Source organism: Mustela erminea, chromosome 1, assembly GCF_009829155.1.
Source record: "Mustela erminea isolate mMusErm1 chromosome 1, mMusErm1.Pri, whole genome shotgun sequence".
Taxonomy (NCBI): Eukaryota; Metazoa; Chordata; class Mammalia; order Carnivora; family Mustelidae; genus Mustela; species Mustela erminea.
Genome location: NC_045614.1, coordinates 138,546,822 through 138,567,702, shown reverse-complemented (window position 1 = coordinate 138,567,702; position 20,881 = coordinate 138,546,822). Strand labels below are relative to the sequence as shown.

The 20,881-nt window shown below is 35.4% G+C and overlaps 1 protein-coding gene across 2 annotated transcripts in view; it reads left to right on the top strand.

Annotated features, from left to right (window-relative positions):
- The window catches only part of LEKR1 (leucine, glutamate and lysine rich 1), a 183,687-nt gene that overhangs the window by 104,638 nt on the left and 58,168 nt on the right, over nt 1-20,881 (top strand). For both annotated transcript variants that reach the window (XM_032343951.1, XM_032343960.1), the window contains exon 7: nt 15,907-15,988. In XM_032343951.1, coding sequence (XP_032199842.1) covers nt 15,907-15,988 — 82 coding nt within the window. The remainder of the gene's footprint in view (nt 1-15,906; nt 15,989-20,881) is intronic.

The following is a 20,881-nucleotide window of genomic DNA, read 5'->3' as shown; positions in this document are numbered from 1 at the left end:
AATGTCTTTCCAGAAATCATGTCAACCATTTGCAAAGAGGCAAAACCAGCATATCACAGTAGATACCTTCTCCCCAGATAAATGACTGAATTAACATAATGGGCATAGCATTTTAAATTTTCTTTGGTCAAATTAAAATAAAGGCAGACTAACATATCATTCATCTCATAACTCTTTCTGTGTCTTATTTTTAAGAAATGTAATAATTTCTCAAGGAAACAACAGATAGCATTTAAATTCAATTTTGGTGATTGCTGTAAATGTCTTATTATTTATAATCCTAAATCCAGTTCTAAGCATTTGCATGGTTTATGATCCTTTCTATGAATCATTTTACTGGGCCTCCATTGCTGCAGAACTAGCTTTAAATGATAAGCGTCACAATACGGCTTCCTTTCTAGTACTAGTTGAACAACTTCCCTCCTGTATTCCTTGCCTAATTCTCTGCTCCACCTTCTGCCTTCCATTATTTCCTTCAGAGCATTCATTCAGACCCTATACTATATATTCTCCCTTGTCCTTCAATCAGCTTGTTATTATCCATGCTCTTAATAGTTTCTTATTCTCTCTTAGATTCTTTCTCTCATTAAATGAGCTAACATGTTATACAGTTGACCTTTGAACAACAGGTTTGAATTGCACAGGTCCACTTATATGCATATTATTTTTCAGCCAATATAATTGGAAATATTTTTGGATATTTGGGCGAATATGAAAAAACTCATGACAAACTGTATAGGCTAGAGATATTGCAAAAAATACAAAAGTTAGGTATGCCATGATGCATAATAGATATAGATATACATACGTAGACAATAGTCTGTTTTATCATTTACTACCATAAAATGTACACAAATCCATTATAAAAGATAAAATTTATCAAAGTTACACATACAAACACAGACCATATATTATCTTTTCATTTTTGATGTCTAGTGTTAGTAACACATACGACATCTATGGTCTCTTATAGCATATAAGAAAATATTGAAGTGGGTACTGACAGATGACCATTTTGCAAACAAATAATGTAAACTTATGGTATCAGTAAATACAAGTGCAGTACTGTAAATGTATTTTCTCTTCCTTATGATTTTCTCAATTTTTTTTCTTGTTTCACTGTAAGAATAGTATATAATGCATGTAACATATGAGATATGTGTTAATTGCCTGTTTATGTTTTTAGTAAGGCTTCTGTTCAGCAACAGACTATTAGCAGTTAAGTTTGGGGGAAGTCAAAAGTTATACACAGATTTTCAGTTGAACAGGGGGTCAGTGCTTCTAGACCCCATGTTGTTCAAGGTCAATGTACTTTTTTGACTGACTAAACATATTCATATATTTGAATATATTTTAGATTCCACACGTAAGTGAGATCATACAGTATTTGTCTTTCTCTATCTGACTTACTTCATTTAGCATAATGCCCCCAAGGTCCATCCCTGGCAAGATTTCATTTTTTTTTAATGACTAATACCACATTGTATATGTACCGCATTTTCTTTATCCACTCATCCAGGAATGGGTACATAGGTTGTTTCCATATCTTAGCTATTATAAATAATGCTGCAATGAACATTGGGGTGCATATATTTTTTTAAGTTAGTGTTTTAATTTCTTCGGATAAATACCCAAAAGTGGAATTGCTGTACCACATCATAGTTCTATTCTTAAATGTTTCAGGATGTCCATGCTGTTTTCCATAGTAGCTATACCACCACTTTTCATTCTCATTGATAATACACAAGGGTTCCCTTTTCTCCACAGTCTTACCAACACTTGTTACCTCTTGTCTTTTTGATAATAAGCATCTTAACAGGTGTGAAGTGATAGGTCAGTGTGGTTTGATTTGTATTTCCACAGTGGTTAGTGATGTTGAGCACCTCATCATGTGCCTGTTGACCATCTGTATATCTTCTTTAGAAAAATGGCTATTCAGATCCTCTGCCCACTTTTTAATCTGATTGTTTGCTTTATGACTGTTGAGTTGTATGAGTTCTTTATGTGTTTTAGATATTAATCTCTTATCAGATACATGATTTGCAAATGTTTTCTCCAATTTGGTACATTGCCTTTAAATTTTGCTGGTGGTTTCCTTTGCTATTTGGAAGCTTTTTAGTTTGATGTAGTCCTAATTGTCGATTTTTTGCTTTTATTGCCTTTGCTTTGGATGTAAAATCTAAAGCATCATTGCCAAAACCAGTATCAAGGAGGTTACCACCCATGTTTTCTAGGAATGTTATGGCTGCAGGTCTTACATTCAAGTGTTTAATACATTTTGAGTTAAATTTTGTATATGGTATATGATAGTAGTCCAGTTTCATTCTTTTGCATGTAGCCGTCCAGTTTACCCAGCACCATTTATTGAAAAGAGTGTCTTTTCCTTACCGTCTATTCTTGGCTCTTTTGTTGTAAACTAATTGACCATAAATGTTTGGGTTTCTGTGCTCTGAGTTCTGTTCCATTGATCTATATATTTGTCTTTATGCCAATACAAAAGTTTTGATTATCATAGCTTTGTAAGAAAGTTTGAAGTTAGACAGCATGATGCTTTCAGCTTTGCTATTCTTTCTCAAGATTGCTTTAGCTCTTCAGAATCTTTCGTGGTTCTATACAAATTTTAGGCTGATTTGTTCTATTTCTGTGAAAAATGTTGATGGAATTTTAACAGGGATTGCACTGATAATTTTTGGGGGGTAATATGGGCATTTTAACAATATTAATTCCTCTAATCCATGAACACAGAATATCTTTTCATTTGTTTGTGTCTCCTTCAGTTTCTTCCATTAATGTCTGATAGTTTTCAGTGTTCAGGCCTTTTTCCTCCTTGGTTAAATTTATTCCTAGATATTTTATTCTTTTTGATGCAAATGCAAATGAAATTGTCTTCCTAATTTCTCTTTCTCATAGTTTGCTATTAGGGAGAAACACAACAGATTATTGCTTATTGACCTTGTATCCTGCAACATCTATTTGTTCTTAAAATTTTTGGTTTAGTTTTTAGGGTTTCCCATATATATAATATTATGTCATCTGCATATAATGACCATTTACTTCCTTTTTAATTTTGATGCCTATTTCTTTTTCTTCCTTAATTTCTCTGGTTAGGATTTCTAATACTGTTTTGGGTAAAGTAGCAAGAGTAGGCATCCTTGTCTTATTCCTGTATCTTAGAGAAAAAGCTTTCAGTGTTTCATCATCGAGTGTGGTATTAGATGTGGGCTTATCACATATGGTTTTACTATGTTGAAGTACTTTTCGTTCGTACCTATTTTATTGAGAATTTTTACTATAAGTAGATGTTGAATTTTATCAAATGCTGTTTCTGTATCTGTTTAGATGATCATATTATTTTTATCCTTCATTTTGTTAACATGGTGTATCATATAGATTTATTTGTGGACATTGAACCATCCTTGCATCCTTGGCCTAAATCCCACTCGATTAGGGTTTATGATCCTTTTTAATGTATGGTTGAATTTGGTTTGCTAGTATTTCATTAGGATTTTTGCATCTGTGTTCATCAGGGATTTTGGCCTGTAAGTTTCTTTTCTTATAGTGTCCTTGTCTGGTTGATATCATGGTAATGAGGACTTAGTAAAAGGAGTTTGGAGAAATATTATACTTGCAATTTTAGATTTATGCTCACTATCGCTTCTCGGCCTTTTGGCTAAGATCAAGTGTAGATTTATGCTCACTATTATGTCATTATTGTGTTCCCTTAAAAAAAAAATTTAAAAATCATTCTAATATTTTGTATTCCCAGTTCTCTTACTTTTAGAATTCACCTTTAGATAAACTTACTTTCTCCATTTAAAAATATATAACTATCTCTTTGTTATGTCTCTCCACCTACCCCCTATTAACATTTCCCACTAATCTTGTATTAAATGAAAGCACATTGGGCCAAGAATCAGAAGTTGATGACTAGACATTAGTCATGTGACTCTGACATGCCATTTCTCCCTGATGAGTTTGTGTCCACATCTAGGCAATGGGTGGGTTGGACTAAGGCCTTGGAGGCCCCTCTGGGCAATATTGTGCTGTAATTTGGTTCTAATTCTGATGCCATTTGCTTGTTTCCAAAGTTAAATAAATGTTCTTATTTTTACATTTTTATTTTTTCTTTTAAATCACCATTAAACAATTTCAACTTTGATTCAGGTTTAGAATTTTCATGATCATTTTTCTACATTAAAAATTTTAGCCTTGTTTTTTCCACATTTCCCTTTATCTTTTAAAATATAGACATTCAAAAATTGAAATTCAAGTGATAACCCTGGCCCATATAGTTTAATAGTGGTTTAAAAGTAAATAATAAGCTATTAATAGCAGCTTAATTCTTTTTTTTAAAAGATTACTTATTTACTTATTTGACAGAAGAGACAAAGATAGTGACAGAGAGCACAATCATGACCAGTGAGCGTGAGTGGGGAGGAGAGGGAGAAGCAGGCTCCTGGCTGATCAGGAAGCCTGATGTGGGCCTTGATTTCAGGTCCCTGAGATCATGACCTGGGCTGAAGGCAGATGCTTAACAGACTGAGCCACTCAGGCGCCCTATAGCAGCCTAATTCTTAATGTCAAAATTTAATCTTTTTTACAGGAAAGTAAACATATAAAATTTTGAAGACTAAATTCTTGGCTCTTTTTTAAAGATTTATTTACATAAGTTTTGTAATTTTATGTTTAGCTTATACAAATATAACCTCCAAAGTGCACAATTTATTTAAATTGATAATACTCTTCTCAGAGGTCATTGTGACCCACAAATCAGTCCCTTAAATGATTTTCCTTTCACCTGGCAGGATAAAATGTCCTTTACTTTTTGTCAGTAGTCACAAATATTGGAAGATGGAGTTCAGATAAATCATTTCAGCATTATCGTCTTTCCTAAAATTTATTTGACCAATTCCTAATTTATTCCAACTGAGAAAACTTACATTATTTTTCAATAAGCTTTTTGGTGTAATAAATAACACAAATATTTTAATAAAGTTATTTTGCATATATTTTAACATCTTCATTGCATTTTTTAAAAATAGCCTTATCAAGAAATAATTTAAATACCATAAAATTCACCCATTTTAGGTGTACAGGTAAATAGTTTTCAGGATACCTATAGATGTATGTGACCACCATCAAAATCTAGAGTCTTTCTATCCTCCCAAAAACAAACATCATGGTCTTTGACAATCCCTACCTATACCTTGCTTCCCTTCCCCCATCAATTATTAATTTACTTTCTGTTTCCATAGATTTACCTGGTATGGACATTTCATGTAAATAGAACCATATAATATGTAATCTTTCATATCTGACTTCTTTGACTTAGCATATCTGTTGTAACATGTGGAAATGTTTTATTCCTTAATTAGCAGCTTCTCTATTAAGGCAAAAAATAGTCATAATGAGCAATGTGGCTCAGTTAAAAAAAATAGTGTTCCAGCAGTCAAATACTTCTGCTTTCTGGCTCTGTAAAAACAGTCCTTTTACGGGACTTTGGATAAGCTGTTAATTTCTTTGACTCAATTACTGCACCAGTAAAAAGGAAATATGACCTATCTTAGGAATGGAAATATGACCTATCTTAGAGCTCGAACCTATCTTAGAGCATTAAGAGAATTAAAAAAATAAAATGTAGTAACCCCTAAAGAATTACACAAATATAGAATATTTAACTACATTTTAAGTTGGTTTTCCTGGTATAATAGTCAACCAAATTATTATACTTGAGCTAAAGTATTAGAATTTAAAAAGTACTCTTTTAATAATAAAGGAAAACTATGAATTTTAATTCCTGTTTGCCCAAAGGTCCATTTGCCTCCACTAATTTATATTCTAGTCAGCCTTGGTTAGCTTTAACAATACTAGTCACTCTTTCACTCATGGACTCACCCAGGCACACAACTACTGCTCATAGACATTTACAGATTATCTACTTTCTGGGCCAATAGCATGAGTAATAGCTACTCTGTCAGAATGAGAAATAAATGACCACCCCACATGCCCTGTGTCCAGTGTCTCAGCTCTTACCAGCATCCCTCTCCTCCTTGCTAATCACTAATACTATCCTTACATCATTAAAAAACAAAAGTCATTCCTATGCATTCAGGTAGCTTTCCTACAACAGTCTAAATAGCTAATATTCATGAATTACTAACCACGTGCCATGCACAATATAGTCACAGTGTACTCATTTATCATTACCCTCCTGCCCTTCTAGATTAATCACTTTTATTATCTCTAGTTTACTGATGAGATTACCAAGGTTTTGAGGAATAAAGTCATTTGTCCAAAGCCACACAGTTACAGCACAATTGGAACCTGACTCTAGAACTGTGCTGCCAGAACTTGGGCTCTTAACTCAAATTCCACCACATGGGAGCATTAAAACATATATCTTGCTATCATTAATTTATACTTCAGGAGAGCTATTGTACCAGACCATTTCCAGTACTGGTGATAAGCACAAGCTTCCATATGGGGTAGGCAGAAGAGGACAGTAGACACCTAATGATAGGTTATGGGAACTCCTGATGGGTTATGTAATGGGTGATGAGATGGGTATGGGTATGTTTTAGGCTACTTTAATATGATTCTTTTGTTTTCGGTTACCCAAATAAACCATGATTGGGAAATCTCAACATTCAGAGGGAGTTCTAAACATTTGATGCATATCCTCCTAGACCCTCTGTCTTGAATATATTTTTTATAAGAATAGAATAATAGTTTTATAATCTCCAGTCTCCCATTTCCTCTCTTCTGAAAATTTTCCATGTCAAAGTATTCTTGGTATTTTGATTTAGGGTGAATCATAACTTATTTAATTGTATCCTAGTTTTGGATGGTTGTTTTCACTCTTTTTTCTATTAAAATATTGTGATACATATCCTTATAGTAAATCTTTTCACGTATCTGAGTGTTGCCCTATCATCTCTTTTGTCTTCAAATTATAAACTGTCTTTGTTTTTTTGTTTGATGCTTTTAAATTATGTAATTGGGTGGTAGAATTTGTTTAATGCAATTAGCACAAAGTATGAAAGCAATCTTTTGAAGAAATTCTTGCCCTTTGCCTATTTTCCTGCCATCCCAGCACAGCAAGGGAAAGGAGGGTAGCAAGAATCAGAGCCCTGTGTGGCTGACCATGTACTTCATCCCTTTCATAGTCTTGCATAAAACTGTCCTGCATATAGAAATCTCTGTAAGCATTCTGATTGTGAAATACACTGATTCATTAAAGAAACGGATGTTTATATGGTTATATGACACTATTTGAAAATGTCTTAAATATTTTTAGATCCAGACTTCTCTATCTTCCATGTATTCATTTACTTTATTATTAAACCTAAGTATTTTCCTTTTTATCCCATAAATATTTTTAGCTAATACTGTTGTGTTCATAGTAGGTCCCTGTCCATATTGATTACTAGTATTTTCTAGTCTTGAAAAAAAACTCATTAAAATATGGATGTATGATTGTGAATTATATGTACAAATTTTTCAGAAAACAGAGTACTATTCTAAAGTATTCAGTAGTTTCTAAATCCATCAGGATTATTCCTATGAGATAACTGATGTATTATCTTTGTTTGCCAGTTGAGGGAGAGAGTAGTTTTAATCAGGGTAAAGACATTATAATTAAGCTCCTCTTATCTTATCCATCCATAATTTGTAATATTTCATAAGTGCCCCATAAGTTAGAGTTATTTTAATATTATATTGGATTGGTTTAATGTTTAGAATACACTACAATGAAGGTTTAGAAGCACTTTATTTTTTTGCATTCTGAAGTAAATTTTCAATTCTTATTATTAGAAGGTAATTCACTTCCAAATTTTAAATATCTGATTATCTCCTTAGCATGATTTAATGCATAATCCTATTCTCTCATACCCATACACTCCTAGCGAAATAATTTTCTGGGTTTAATATAACTACATCTGGACTGAATTACAACTTTTTAGCTGTATATCCACACCTGTTCTAGCATCTGATGTATTAAAATCTCCAAATGTTATTTCAGTCCTTTCTGGCATTATGTGGAAAATGTTAATGTACATCAAGTATACTTGTTGCAAAATAGATGTGAATCAAACCTCTGAAACATAAACCCTAAAATGAAATGAATTTTCTAAGTGGCTGTATCACCATCTGAGCTTTGTAAAATGTTTGCTAAAGTTAAAATATGTTAATTTGCAATTGATACAGTTGAATACTCATTATAGAACTTTCTTCTATTATTGGTATATATTCTTACATCTGCCAAGGTTTCCCCTGTTAATGCTCATTTAAAAAATTTTCAGTGAGATCTTACTTTTGTAAAAGTCTAAGCTCATTAAACGATGGTGTAATAATGTATACATATAAATACCCTCTAAAAGCAACATACTGAGTATGTTCATTCACATCAGTTATATCTGATCAAAAATCCCGCAATTTCAGCCATATAATTAACCACCTAACTAAATAAAGTCATTTAAAATATTGGAGAAATAAAACAGTTAGGATTAAAGGGGTTATTGATTTGTTATCTAAGACATTATTCATCATCTTGAAGGCAAAAGGAGGTACTTCATTATAATTTCTCTAATGACAGGGTAATATATCCTATTGGTATTTATGGATGAATCCAGTTTGCACGGACCCTACCTATAACAGAGTAGATACTCAATGAGTGTCTAGTGAAGTAAAATTACCTATTTATAAGAAAGTTTGCATTTTAATGCCAAGATACATATTAGATATTATCAATGAAAACTGCACAACTCTTTCTCTTCCATGCCTTTTAAACCCTAGATACATAAATTTAAGCATTTAATTGTAGGCATTCTTATTTCTTCTATCTACAACATTTCATTTATTCATTCAACAATTATTTTTTGAATACCTTCCATGTCTCAAATACTATGAATATAACAGATAAGGTTTCTGCTAATGTAAATTAGAATTTACATTCTAATGACTTTGTATTGTTAAGATTAAATTAGTGTAATGCACATAGAATGTCATGCCTGGTAGTGTAAGTACTCAGTCCTTAGTTGTGATAATGATGATGATGAAAGACACCTTTATATATGTTATTCAAAGCCATGAGACTAGATGAGATCCACTAGTGAGAAAATGCACATAGAGAAAAGGGCTAACAAACTGAACCCTGGAGTGTTCTATGAATAAGGATCCTCAGCAGAAACTGAGAAACAATTAGCCAATGAGGTGGGAAGAAACTAGAGAGTATAGTTTAATGGAGACAAGAGGAGTGTTTCAAAGAGGAAGTAAACAGTTGTGTCAAATGCTGTTAAAAGGTTGAATTATATAAGAACAGAGAATTGAATTTTGGAATTGCCAGGATAGTATGTCGTTCATAACTTTAAAAAGAGCTATTTCAGATGAACATAGGGGAAGGGAAGGAACATAAAGTAAGATTAAAAACAAAGAGGGATTAAAAAAATTAAAAAAAAAAAAACAAAGAGGGAGGCAAAGCTTAGAAGATTCTTAACCATAGGAAAGAAACTGAGGGTTGCTGGAGGAGAGGTTGGTGGGGGGATGGAGTAACTGAGTGATGGACATTAATGATGTAATGAACACTAGGTATTATATGCAACTGATGAATCACTAAATTCTATGCATGAAACTAATAATACACTATATATTAACTAACTAGAATTTAAATAAAATCTTTAAAAAAAATTTTTTAAAAAGAGCTGTTTTCTGTGGAGGAGTGAAGAAGAAAGCTCTATTGGAGTAGATAGAAAAGAGACTGGAGGAAAAAAGGCAAATCATGAAAAGAGAGACAGGAATGACTAAGAAGTGTAAAATGAGATGATCAGTTTCAATAGTGAGCAGAGAACTGCAGATTAAACCAACAATGAGACACTATTTTGCACCCTGTGGATTGGCCAAAAAAAAAAAAAAAAAAAGTAAATAATTCTTTCTATTAAGTATTAGGAAAGCAGGGGCCTTCATTTAGTGAGGTGGAAATGTACACTGGTGCCTCCATCCTGGGAACCATTTGGCATTAATTAAGTGTATGTATGCCTATGGCCTCATAAGTTTGTTCTGGGGACATGCTGCAGAAAAACTCCCCCATAAGTACTCAAGAAGAGGGGTAAAAACTTTTATCACAGGATTATTTACAGTGACACAAGTTGCAAGCAACCAGGTTCCATCACTATAGGCCTAGATCAGTAAAATGACATGTACACACATTAGATATTATATGACAGTCTGAAAGAAATGAATCACTTTTATATATGGTTACATGGGTAGAAGACAAGTAAGAATTAAAATGAGATGCATAGCCTAACAACACTTGGGTAGTTTTTAAAAACACTTGCAAAAAGTACTCTTTTTCCACACATAAGCAAATTCACGAATGCCCTAGAATGGTTCCCTCTAAAATGGATCATTCCCAAATCCAAATAATATGTCCCAGTGTCTTAAAAATTAAGCTAACAAACTTCCCGATTACCATATAGCCCTCTAGCTAGCTAATCACAGAAGTGAATACGTTGTCTTTAACTTTTCAACCTTGTCCCTCACTTCACATCAAGTTCTCTAACCCTTGTTTTCTTTTGTATTTTGACCACAGAGAACTGAGTTGATTAGACTCCTTAGTACAGAGCATACTGTCATCGATGACTGTGCAAGCAAGACCCCTCCCCAAACAATATTTTCATAAAATATGCCAAACACAGAAAAATACAGAGAATAATATAACAAATGTGGGTGAACCCATCACCCATATTTAACAAGTTTTAACATGGCTGTTGTTACTCTGTATATTGTTAAAGAAAAATACGCAGTTAAACCCTTCATTTTCACCTTTCCCCATACAAGCATAACGGCTGGTGACATCTGGCCCAACGCAAGAATAAGGTCCTCAAGGTGAAAAATGCTGAGATTCAGAGAGGAAGTGAGGGTGGGAGCCAGGTTCTGGCCTCACTACTGCCACCGATGGGACCTAGCAGGGAGTGCTCACTATGCGCTTGCCACTCTTCTCTTTACATATTTTAAATCTCTTAATTCTTAGTCCTATGCCGTAGGCACCACTTTATAGATAAAAAACTAATGTACCTAAAGTCACACAGCTCATAGAAGCAGAGCCCATGTTTGAAAATAAGGTGGTCTGGCCTTAGAGATCCCTGTACTACATGTACCTTATGTTACCCTGTCATAGGAAGGTATTGGGAATAGCGAACTTCTGTTTTTCCTCTTCCTCAGTTATCTCTACCATTAAAAAAAACACAGAGCCTTCAATTTCTCATTTAAAAAAATTCCCCTGATTGGGATCTCTGGGGGCCAATTTTGCTTGCTTATTCTTTCATTCTGCTTCTTGAACCTGCAATCAGTTTCCTCTACTTTGAACCAGATTTTTTTTTTTTTTTTTTTTTTGGTGTTTATCCAGAAAGCTTTAAACTTGAAATATCTTTCCACTATAAAGGTTCTATTTATTGTTTTCTCAAATGTTATGCTAAATATATTCTCCAAGTGTCTGTAATGTTTTATATCCTTCTATAAAATAGCTAACTATGAATACCTTTTGTATTTGTAGTTTCTAGAAACCTTTTGGAATAACAGCATTCTCTTAAAAGACTAATTACCCCAAAGCTGATGCCTGTGTAATGCTATCCAGCAAGCAGCTGGCTTCATATGAAGAGAGGCTAAGAGCTCTTTTTTGTCTTGTTCATTTAAAATCATTTGCTTCTTATTTAATATCTGCAAAGAACGCAGTCACATCATAGTAGAATTTGCTGTTGTAAATTTTGGATTGTTTCCATGGGTTCCGCCTTACATCTGCATGGTGTTTAAAGCCAATGCTTCCTTTCTTTTTGTAGGCAGTTAGGGCCTTTTGCCTCATAATCCAATGTCATGCTGAATGACAGAAAATTGAAGTTGAATTTATTTAACTATGCAGAAGGACTGCACAGAACAATACACTTATTTAAGAACTCCTTGCCTCAGGAACTGAAGGAGCTGTCTTGTGCAGGTGGCTTAATCTCTCTGGTGCTTATCCTAACTGTGTTCCTTTATTGAGGACAGAAACTAGGCACTCTGCTTCTAAAAACAAAATGACCCTGCTAGTCTACTAGAACCAATAATAAACCAGTAGCATGCTTACTCCTCATTCAGAACAGTAATAATAAGTTCTGTGTATTTTTAAAATAATTCTTAGTGCTTCTTTTTGGAGAACATGAAAATATATTAACTCTTAAATTATACACTGCTGGTCAGTTTACGTTATAGATTATTTATAATGAATCTTTTTTTCCCTCAATTCTCTGTGGTATCTTCTGTTTATATAAAGTGATTTCTTTGTTGATATAACTTGTATTTTCTGTTTCTGTTTACTTCACATGGCAGCCTTCAGTGGTTTCTGTGTTGTGGAGTAAAAACATTTATTCCCTTTCCCTATTTTGACTCAGAGTTGCTGTAAATACATAGTAAATTTTCTGAAGGAAGTGACTTCTTTATTTACTGGACACTGTGAATTAGACTAAGCTATCTATGCTTATCTTGAGCCAGGGAGAAAGGGAGATTTGAGTGGGTATGCAGAGAGAATAATACTGGAAAGTACAGTAGCTTTTTCTTTCTTGAGTGGGTCATGATTGTGTAGTTTATTTTCCTTTAAACCTAGTAAATTCTGGAACTGTGATGCACATTTATATTCAAATGTGAGCTTAAGAATACTTTCCAAAGCAGGGCACCTGGGTGGCTCAGTTGGTCAAGCCTCCGACTCTTGATTTCAGCTCAGGTCATGACCTTAGGGTGGTGAGATCAAGCCCTGCATTAAGTTCCACTTCAGATTCCTTGCTCAATGGTGAGTCGGTTTGAGGTTCTCTCTTTCCTTCTCCCTCTGCCCCTCACCCCTGTGCTCTCTTATGCTCTCTCCTGCGCTCTCTCTCTTTTCAATGATATAAAATAGGGATTTAAAATGCTATAAATGCTATAAAAATAGGGATTTATTTAGCTACCATTTTTATTATCTACTATTATAATTTTGGGGTGATTGAGAATTAACTGTATAAAATTCACATATCAAGTACCAATTATTTGGAATTTGTTTTCAAGATAATCAAATCTTCCTCTTAACAATAGCTATATTTGGAAGTGATAACATGAAATTTGTTACATGGGCTCAGACCCATGCTTCATCTAGTTTAACATTATGTTTTGACGAAAGCACCGAGGGACATTAATAAAAAGCCATAACTGTTCTCTCTGAAGTCAGTCTTATAAAATTGGTCACAATGATATCATGTTTGTCTTAATATCTTTCATTTATTATATTAATTTTTAAAGCTTTTAAAAATTAAATCTAAACCCTCTTGGAGTTAGACATTTTGCTAATATACTACATATTTTATGTAAAATACTTTTCATCCATCTTAAGTATGCCTTTTTAACAATTCTTAGATATGTTCAACAGATCTGTAGCTACACTAACCATACTTTCACGGACAAATATCATATCCCCTTGTAGCTTTTGTAATTTGAGAGCCATGTAGGAGAGTTAGAAAGATAAGGACTTCAGGATGAGTCTAATCTGAGTTTTAATCATGGGAGCACTTCTTACTAGTTATGTCACCTTTGATAAGTTAGTTAATTACTCTGCTTCTTAGAGTCTGTATTAGTAAAAATATGTATTTGTTTTTTATGGTAGTTGTGACTATAAATGAAATGATATAGGAAAAAGCATTTTGCACAGTGCCGCAGAGTACACCATCAACAAACACTAACCACCTTCCTTCCTTATTCTTCAGAGGATGGGCTGAAATCTTTTGGCTATGCCTGTGTGAAGAGAACCCCTTTGCAAGTCCATATGAACTTAATGACTAAACAATCCATCGAGCAGTGTTCATAAGAGATTGCTTTATTTCAGAAGGACACATTCAAAAATAAATTATCTATATGTATATGATCTTTTCCCACATATAATGATATCACTTGATAACTGGGGAAAAGGTACCCCAAAATATTATCTATGAGTTAAGTCCTTATTGGCGTTTACTTTGAGGGGCCATTCTTTCAAATTGATCCCCTCAGTTGACTTAAAAACATTCTGTCAGTTTAACTGTTGGCTAATGCATTAATTCATTGTGAGATATTAGGCAAGCGGTACGTGGGTGCCTCAGTGGGTTAAGCAGCCGGCTCTTCATTTCTGCTAATGTCATGATCTCAGGGTCATGAGATTGAGTCCTGCTTTGGGCTCCGTGCTATGCAGGGAGCCTGCTTAAGATTCTCTCTCTTTCTGCCCCTCCCCTTTTTTCAAAAACCGTATAAATAAATAAAAATAAAAAGCATACCTTGGAGCACCTGGGTGGCTCACTGGGTTAAAGCCTCTGCCTTCGGCTCAGGTCATGTTCTCAGGGTCCTGGGATCAAGCCCTGCGTCGGGTTCCCTGCTCAGCGGGGAGCCTGCTTCCTCCTCTCTGTCTGCCTGCGTCTCTGCCTACTTGTGGTCTCTGTCTGTCAAATAAATAAATAAAAATCTTAAAGACAAAAAGAAAGAGAGGGGATAAAAAGCATATCGTAAGATAACAGGCAAGAGAATCAGAAAGTATCTCCTTTTTTTCCCCTTATCTGAAAAATGGGCTATTTGCACCTAGATAGAGGTTTGAGGGATAAAATTAAGAATGTATGTGTAAGTCCTGGGTAAACACGAAGATTTATACTAAATGTCTGGCAAATTCTAATTAAAACATTCATTTAGAGTAATTTTGTTTTCTGATTTTTGTTTTGGTTCCTAATTTAAAGGCACTGGCTTTTCTTCATAAAACAAAGCAAAGAAGGTAGATTGACGATATATATAGAAATGTTGTATATGTGTATGGATACATAAAGATTTTAAAGTTTAAGGGCACCTGGGTGGCTCAGTGGGTTAAGCCGCTGCCTTTGGCTCAGGTCATGATCTCAGGGTCCTGGGATCGAGTCCTGCGTCGGGCTCTCTGCTCAGCAGGGAGCCTGCTTCCTCCTCTCTCTCTCTCTCTCTGCCTGCCTTTCTGCCTACTTGTGATCTCTCTCTGTCGAATAAATAAATAAAATCTTTAAAAAAAAAGATTTTAAAGTTTACTATTAAAACTATGTTATTAAAACATATCTGAGCAGGTGTAAATAGATTTTTATAGTTCCAGTGTGTTAAATTATTTTCTCCATAGAAACCAGTTAGTCCATCTAAATTTGTTTTCTACCTTTCTCTCAACTAGAGTGCCAACAAGGGCTGTCATTGCAGTGGGGATTCGGATCATAGTTCCCACACACAGGCTAATGGCAGGACCTACTTCATTCAAGCTATTTGTTCTTTCTGCTTTAGTTTTAGTTCTGCATCCACACGCATTAGACACGGCTGCTTGAATAATCTTTTTCAAACACTGCTTGAATTCCCCAGTCCATGGAAGCCAATTTCCTGCTTGTATTTTCTTAGCTTCGAAAGTCATTAAAATGCCTCTTAGATGCTACCCAGAGTTAACAGATTCTTTACTGGGAGCCTCTCACATGGTTTGTCTATTTCAGTTCTACAGGGAGGCCTCAGTGATCCTTCTCAGTTCCAGGCCACAAGGGCCAGCTCAGGCAGTCAGATATATCAGAGGTGAGCCACATGATCAAAATACATGTGTGTGTCAGCAACATAAATTTACTTTAAAAACATTAATAAAATTTAGCTTATTCACTATAGGCTAAATTAGCAAGATGTTGGGGGCAGAAAGAGGCCAATAAATTAGATCTGTCAAAAACCATTAATTCTGAGGGGCTTCTGGAGAGATGGGCTGCATATCTTGGCAAACCAGAGTAAACAGCTGTAGCATGCTGCAGGAACTGAGTGGCAGTTCTCAAAGAATATGGTTTACATTCTGAAACTATCTGGACATTTTGAATGTACTAATCAGATGAATACATTGTGTCATTTCAGATTTACAAGGTCAAGTAGAGGCCCTTGGGCTAAACCTTCAGAAGGCAGTGACCAAGATTGACAACTATAAAGAAAAGCTCATGTAAGATGGTAAACATTGAACAATCTGTAGATTTTAGAAAGACCTCCCCCACCCTTACCATCTGTTCTCTGTGACTCTTTTGGCAGTGATTTCATTGTGAGTGTGGTCTGCTTTTCTCAGGCACTTTTCTGGCTTGTCTTGTATATTAAAGGACAGGTAAATATTTTTAAATACGTGAAATAAGAATTTCACTCAATAAGAAACTTAACCTAGTCATGTATTAAAGCTTTCCCTGATTGTTCAAATGTAACTCAATGTGAAATATTCTGATTCTTTTTCTCTCTCTCTCTCTTATTTTTTTAAAGATTTTATTTATCTATTTGACAGATAGAGATCACAGGTAGGCTGAGGCAGGCAGAGAGAGAGGAGGAAGCAGGCTCCCGTATTTTTTTTCTCTTGACGTGTCTCTTTATTATCCATTCAATTACCAATTTCAAGTTAAAAAAAAAGAGTATCTTTGAAGAAGTATCTGAGTATCTTTGAAATTCTGGAGTACTTACACTTTATATAAGTGAGAAAGAAAAATTGGAAAACAGATGACAAGAAAATGCCCTTGTAAAATACCCAGAGCACTATTGCTTTTAGAAATGGATTTACTTCAGAAGCTTCAAAAATTACTTTATGGTATCAAACAAATTAGCTGGAATGTTTTAATTAGAATTTGCCAGACATTTAACCCACTGAGCCACCCACTGGGTGGCTCAGTGGGTTAAAGCCTCTGCCTTCAACTCAGGTCATGATCTCAGGGTCCTGGGATCAAACTCTGCATCGGGCTCTCTGCTCAGCAGGGAGCCTGCTTCCTCCTTTCTCTCTCTCTCTCTGCCTGCCTCTCTGCCTACTTGTGATCTCTCTCTGTGTCAAATAAATAGATAAAATCTTTTAAAAAATTACTTTATGGTATAAATATCATACATCTATAATTACAATACTAAAATAGAATTTATGTAATCTTTGAAAAAAAATTTTTTTTACTTTGTGGTATGTTATCTGGTAGCTCTGGTTTTCAGTTCCTGTATTTTGGAAGCATGAACCTCATCAGACATAAATATTTAGAATGCTTAGCAACGAGATGTTGTGTTGACTATGGACTACTCCTAAGAACAATGTGTTTAATAAAATTCTTAGCAGCACAAGGAAGAACAAATTCCAAAAATGCCTTACTAAATTAATGTATTCTTGAGTTATTTGTAGCAAAATAATTTGTCTTTGAAAAACAAAAGAAATCAAATATTCTAGCTTTATAGCACTGTGGTTAATAGTACAATAAATACAATAATTCAACCATCAGTGTATAGTGGCGGAGGTTGAAGGAATGAGTGGACAGAAGGTCCTTGGATGATTCACTGGACCCAGGAAGAGAACAAGCATGACAGAAGCAAATGCTATTACCTCCCTCCCCAAAGAACCCCATTGTTCCCCACCCTCTAGTAACATTAGGGAGGTTTTGGCCATATGGATGTCTCTTGTGGAGGGCAACCTAATCAAGTCATGGCTACCGTGTGACTTTGGTTTCTTAGATCTCAATAAGTGACAAAAGCACATTCCAGGAATAGAGGAGTAGGGCTGGTACCTGACTCAACTCAAAGGGAATTTGTGGACCCACCAAGACTTTAGCATATGGAGTGGAGTCCTGGCAGTTAGGAGAGATGCTAACTACAGAAATAAGCATACTGAGGAAAAGGAATAAAGCTAAGTGGTTGTGACATGAATTGATTTACTTGATAAATTGGCACAGAATTTTCTATATATAGAAGGCACATTACCATTTAATATTAATTAACATACTTTGTGATATTTTTCATTACTCATATGTATATATATATATATATATTTTAAAGATTTTATTTATTTATTTGACACAGAGAAAAAGATAGCCAGAGCGAGGGAAAAAGAGCACAAGTAGGGGGAGCAGCAGGCAGAGGGAGAGGGAGGAGTAGGCTCCAGAGCCTGATGTGGGGCTCGATGTGGGGTGCAATCCTAGGACCCTGAGATCATGACCCAAACTGAAGGCAGACACTTAACCAACTGAGCCACCCAGGTGCCCCATTATTAATTGTTTTTGACATAATTTATAATATAAATTTTGAGAAATGACAAAAATCAGAATAGGTTGGAGTTGGAGTAAGAAATACATCACTAAAGTCCATCAAACAAATTAGCTGGAGGATATCACTATACAATTGCACTATACAAATACTAATGCTTTTGTTTCAGTTTATAAAACTGGTGCTTCCTGCCCTATATAAAAACTTCCAAAAATTAGAAAATAGGCAAAGTATCCATTTTTAGAGAACTGAGTTATGAAAGAACTACTAAGTCCCTTGAGATTACGAGATGGTACCACATCCAGATGGGATTGCCCAGAGACAGGAAGGGTCTGTTTTTCTGGTGTCTCCTTAGAAATGAGGAAAAAATGTCCCAAAGTCCCTTTCTTTACATCTTGTTAGCTGGAACCTTTTACATACACTCTTCTAAATGAATCACTGGCAAGGGGAACAAGACTAACACAACTAGTATAGACCAAGCAACATAATGATAATGGAGCTCTGATGGCCAGGAAGAAAGCTATAGTGCATGTCTAGAAGGCAACCAATAATGCTTGCTAACATGGTAGATCATTTATGATGCTTTGAAAAGTTATGACATTAGGAAGGTCCATTGAACTTGCTGACCAAGGACAGGACATGAGGAAAGCCAGTTGTGATAGACAGAAAAATGGTACCCAAACATTTTCATGGCTTAATCCCTGGAATCTGTGAGTATATTATTCTATATGAGAAAAGGAACTTTGCACATGCGATTAACTATTTTGAGAGAGGGAGATTATCCTCGATTATCCGGGCAGGCCTGATGTAATTGCAGAGATAATTATAAGAGGAAATACTTACAAGTATAATTGCAGAGATACTTATAAGAGGAAAGAGGGTCAGAGTCACAAAAGTAGTTGTGAAGGTGGAAGCAATGTTTGGAATATTGTGATCTGAGGTTGGAAGAAGGGGGCACAAGCCAAGGAATGCCTGTGGTCTCTAGAAGCTAGAAAAGGCAAGGAAACAGATATTCTCCTGGACCCACCAGAAGGAACACAGCCCTTGAGATACCTTGATTTTAGGACTTCTTACCTTATAACTGTAAGATAAGTTTGTGTTGTCGTAAACCACTAAGATGGTGGTAATTTGTTATAGCAACAATAAGAAATTAACACACCAGTTCAGAGCCTAGTAAGGATTTTGGATTTATAATGGAGGGCAATGGGAAACTATTAGAGGATGTTTGACATGAAAGCAAACTCATCTGATTTGTTTTAATGTGTCAGCATGGCAGCTACCTGGAGAGTGAATAGGAGTGAGAGTACAAGAGCAATGGGGAGGCCAGGTGGGAGGGCATGAGCTCATGCAAGTGAGAAGTGACTGGTTGAGTGTAAGGCTGTATGGGGAGATGGAGAGAAATATGTGTCAGTTCAATCTGACAGGATTTATTGGTGGAGTGGATGTGACTGAGGAGCAAGAGGACTAGAAAGGAAAGATTAAAGGATGAGATTTGGGGACTTTTCAGCATCATGGTAAACAGTTGAGAGGCGCTAGAGTAGAGTGACTATGAGCCTGGATTCTGGATCCAGACTGCTTCCCGCTCTGCTGTTTATTAGTATGTCACCTTGCGTGCGGCACTAATCTCTCTAGACTCCATTTTTTCAATTTTAAGAAGGAAATAAGGGCTACCTTGTCATTATTGGGTTAGTGTCCTTGATTAAAGTGCGAAAATTGTAGAAGAGATAGATATGGGGGGAGAGAAATAAAAAACTGTGCTTTTGATGGTATTCAATTTAGAATGCCTTTTGGACAGCCAGGTGGAAGTATCAAGGAGACAGTTAGAAAATAGTTATTTCAAAAAAAAAAAAAAAAGGAAAAGAAAATAGTTATTTCATATGAAGCAGTGGAATGGTATAGAAACTTGCCTTTTAAAAAAGATTCTATTTATTTATTTATTTATTTACTTACTTACTTACTTATTTGAGAGAGAGTGAGCACAAGCAGGGGAAGGGGCAGAGGGAGAAGCAGACTCCCTACTGAGCAGGGAGCCCAATGTGGGGCTCAATCCTGGGACTCTGGGGTCATGACTTGAGCCAAAGCAGACACTTAATGGAATGAAGCACCCCAAAACTTGCCTTTCAAATCAAGAAAAACATCGAATTATTTCACCTTATTTCCTTTATGTTGATTAGCAGGGGCCTTCCTGAAGGCTTATTCCAAGCCCTTGAAAAGATTGACATTATTTGCTGAGAGTAAGGAAGGAATGCAGTGTTGAAAGAGATACAGGATTTCTTTCTATTCCCTCCAGTTCCCCCTCTCCCCATCCTAATGAAGATGAAGATAGCCATTGTGTCATGAAGAGTAAACCATAGAAAGAGTGGCTTAATAGGCATGGGGGTGGGAGCAGACCATGGTGAGGGGAATCCTTGGGATAGTAGGCTCTCTAGATTAATTGTCCATATAGTTAGCAAAATAACCACTAAAAGAAGTTCTACTGTCCCTGCCTCTAGATTAGAAAAGTTGTATGTGAGTCTGAATATGGAGTGAATGTCATGGTGGGTATGCTGTACCTCAGAGGATTTTTCAAACTTTTTATTTTTGTTAATTTGCAGTGTTACATTAGTTTCACATATATGATACAGTGATTCAACAATTCAATATATCACCTTGGGCTCAAAGCCCTTTTTTTTTTTAGAGAGAGAGAGAGAAAAAAAAGCATTCAAGTGGGGTGGGGGTGAGGGGCAGAGGGAGAGGGAGAGAGAATCTTAGGCATGCTGAATGCTGAGCCTGACACAGGGCTCAATCTCACAACCCTGAGATTATGACCCCAGCCAAAATCAAGAGTCGGACGCTTAAACAACTAAGC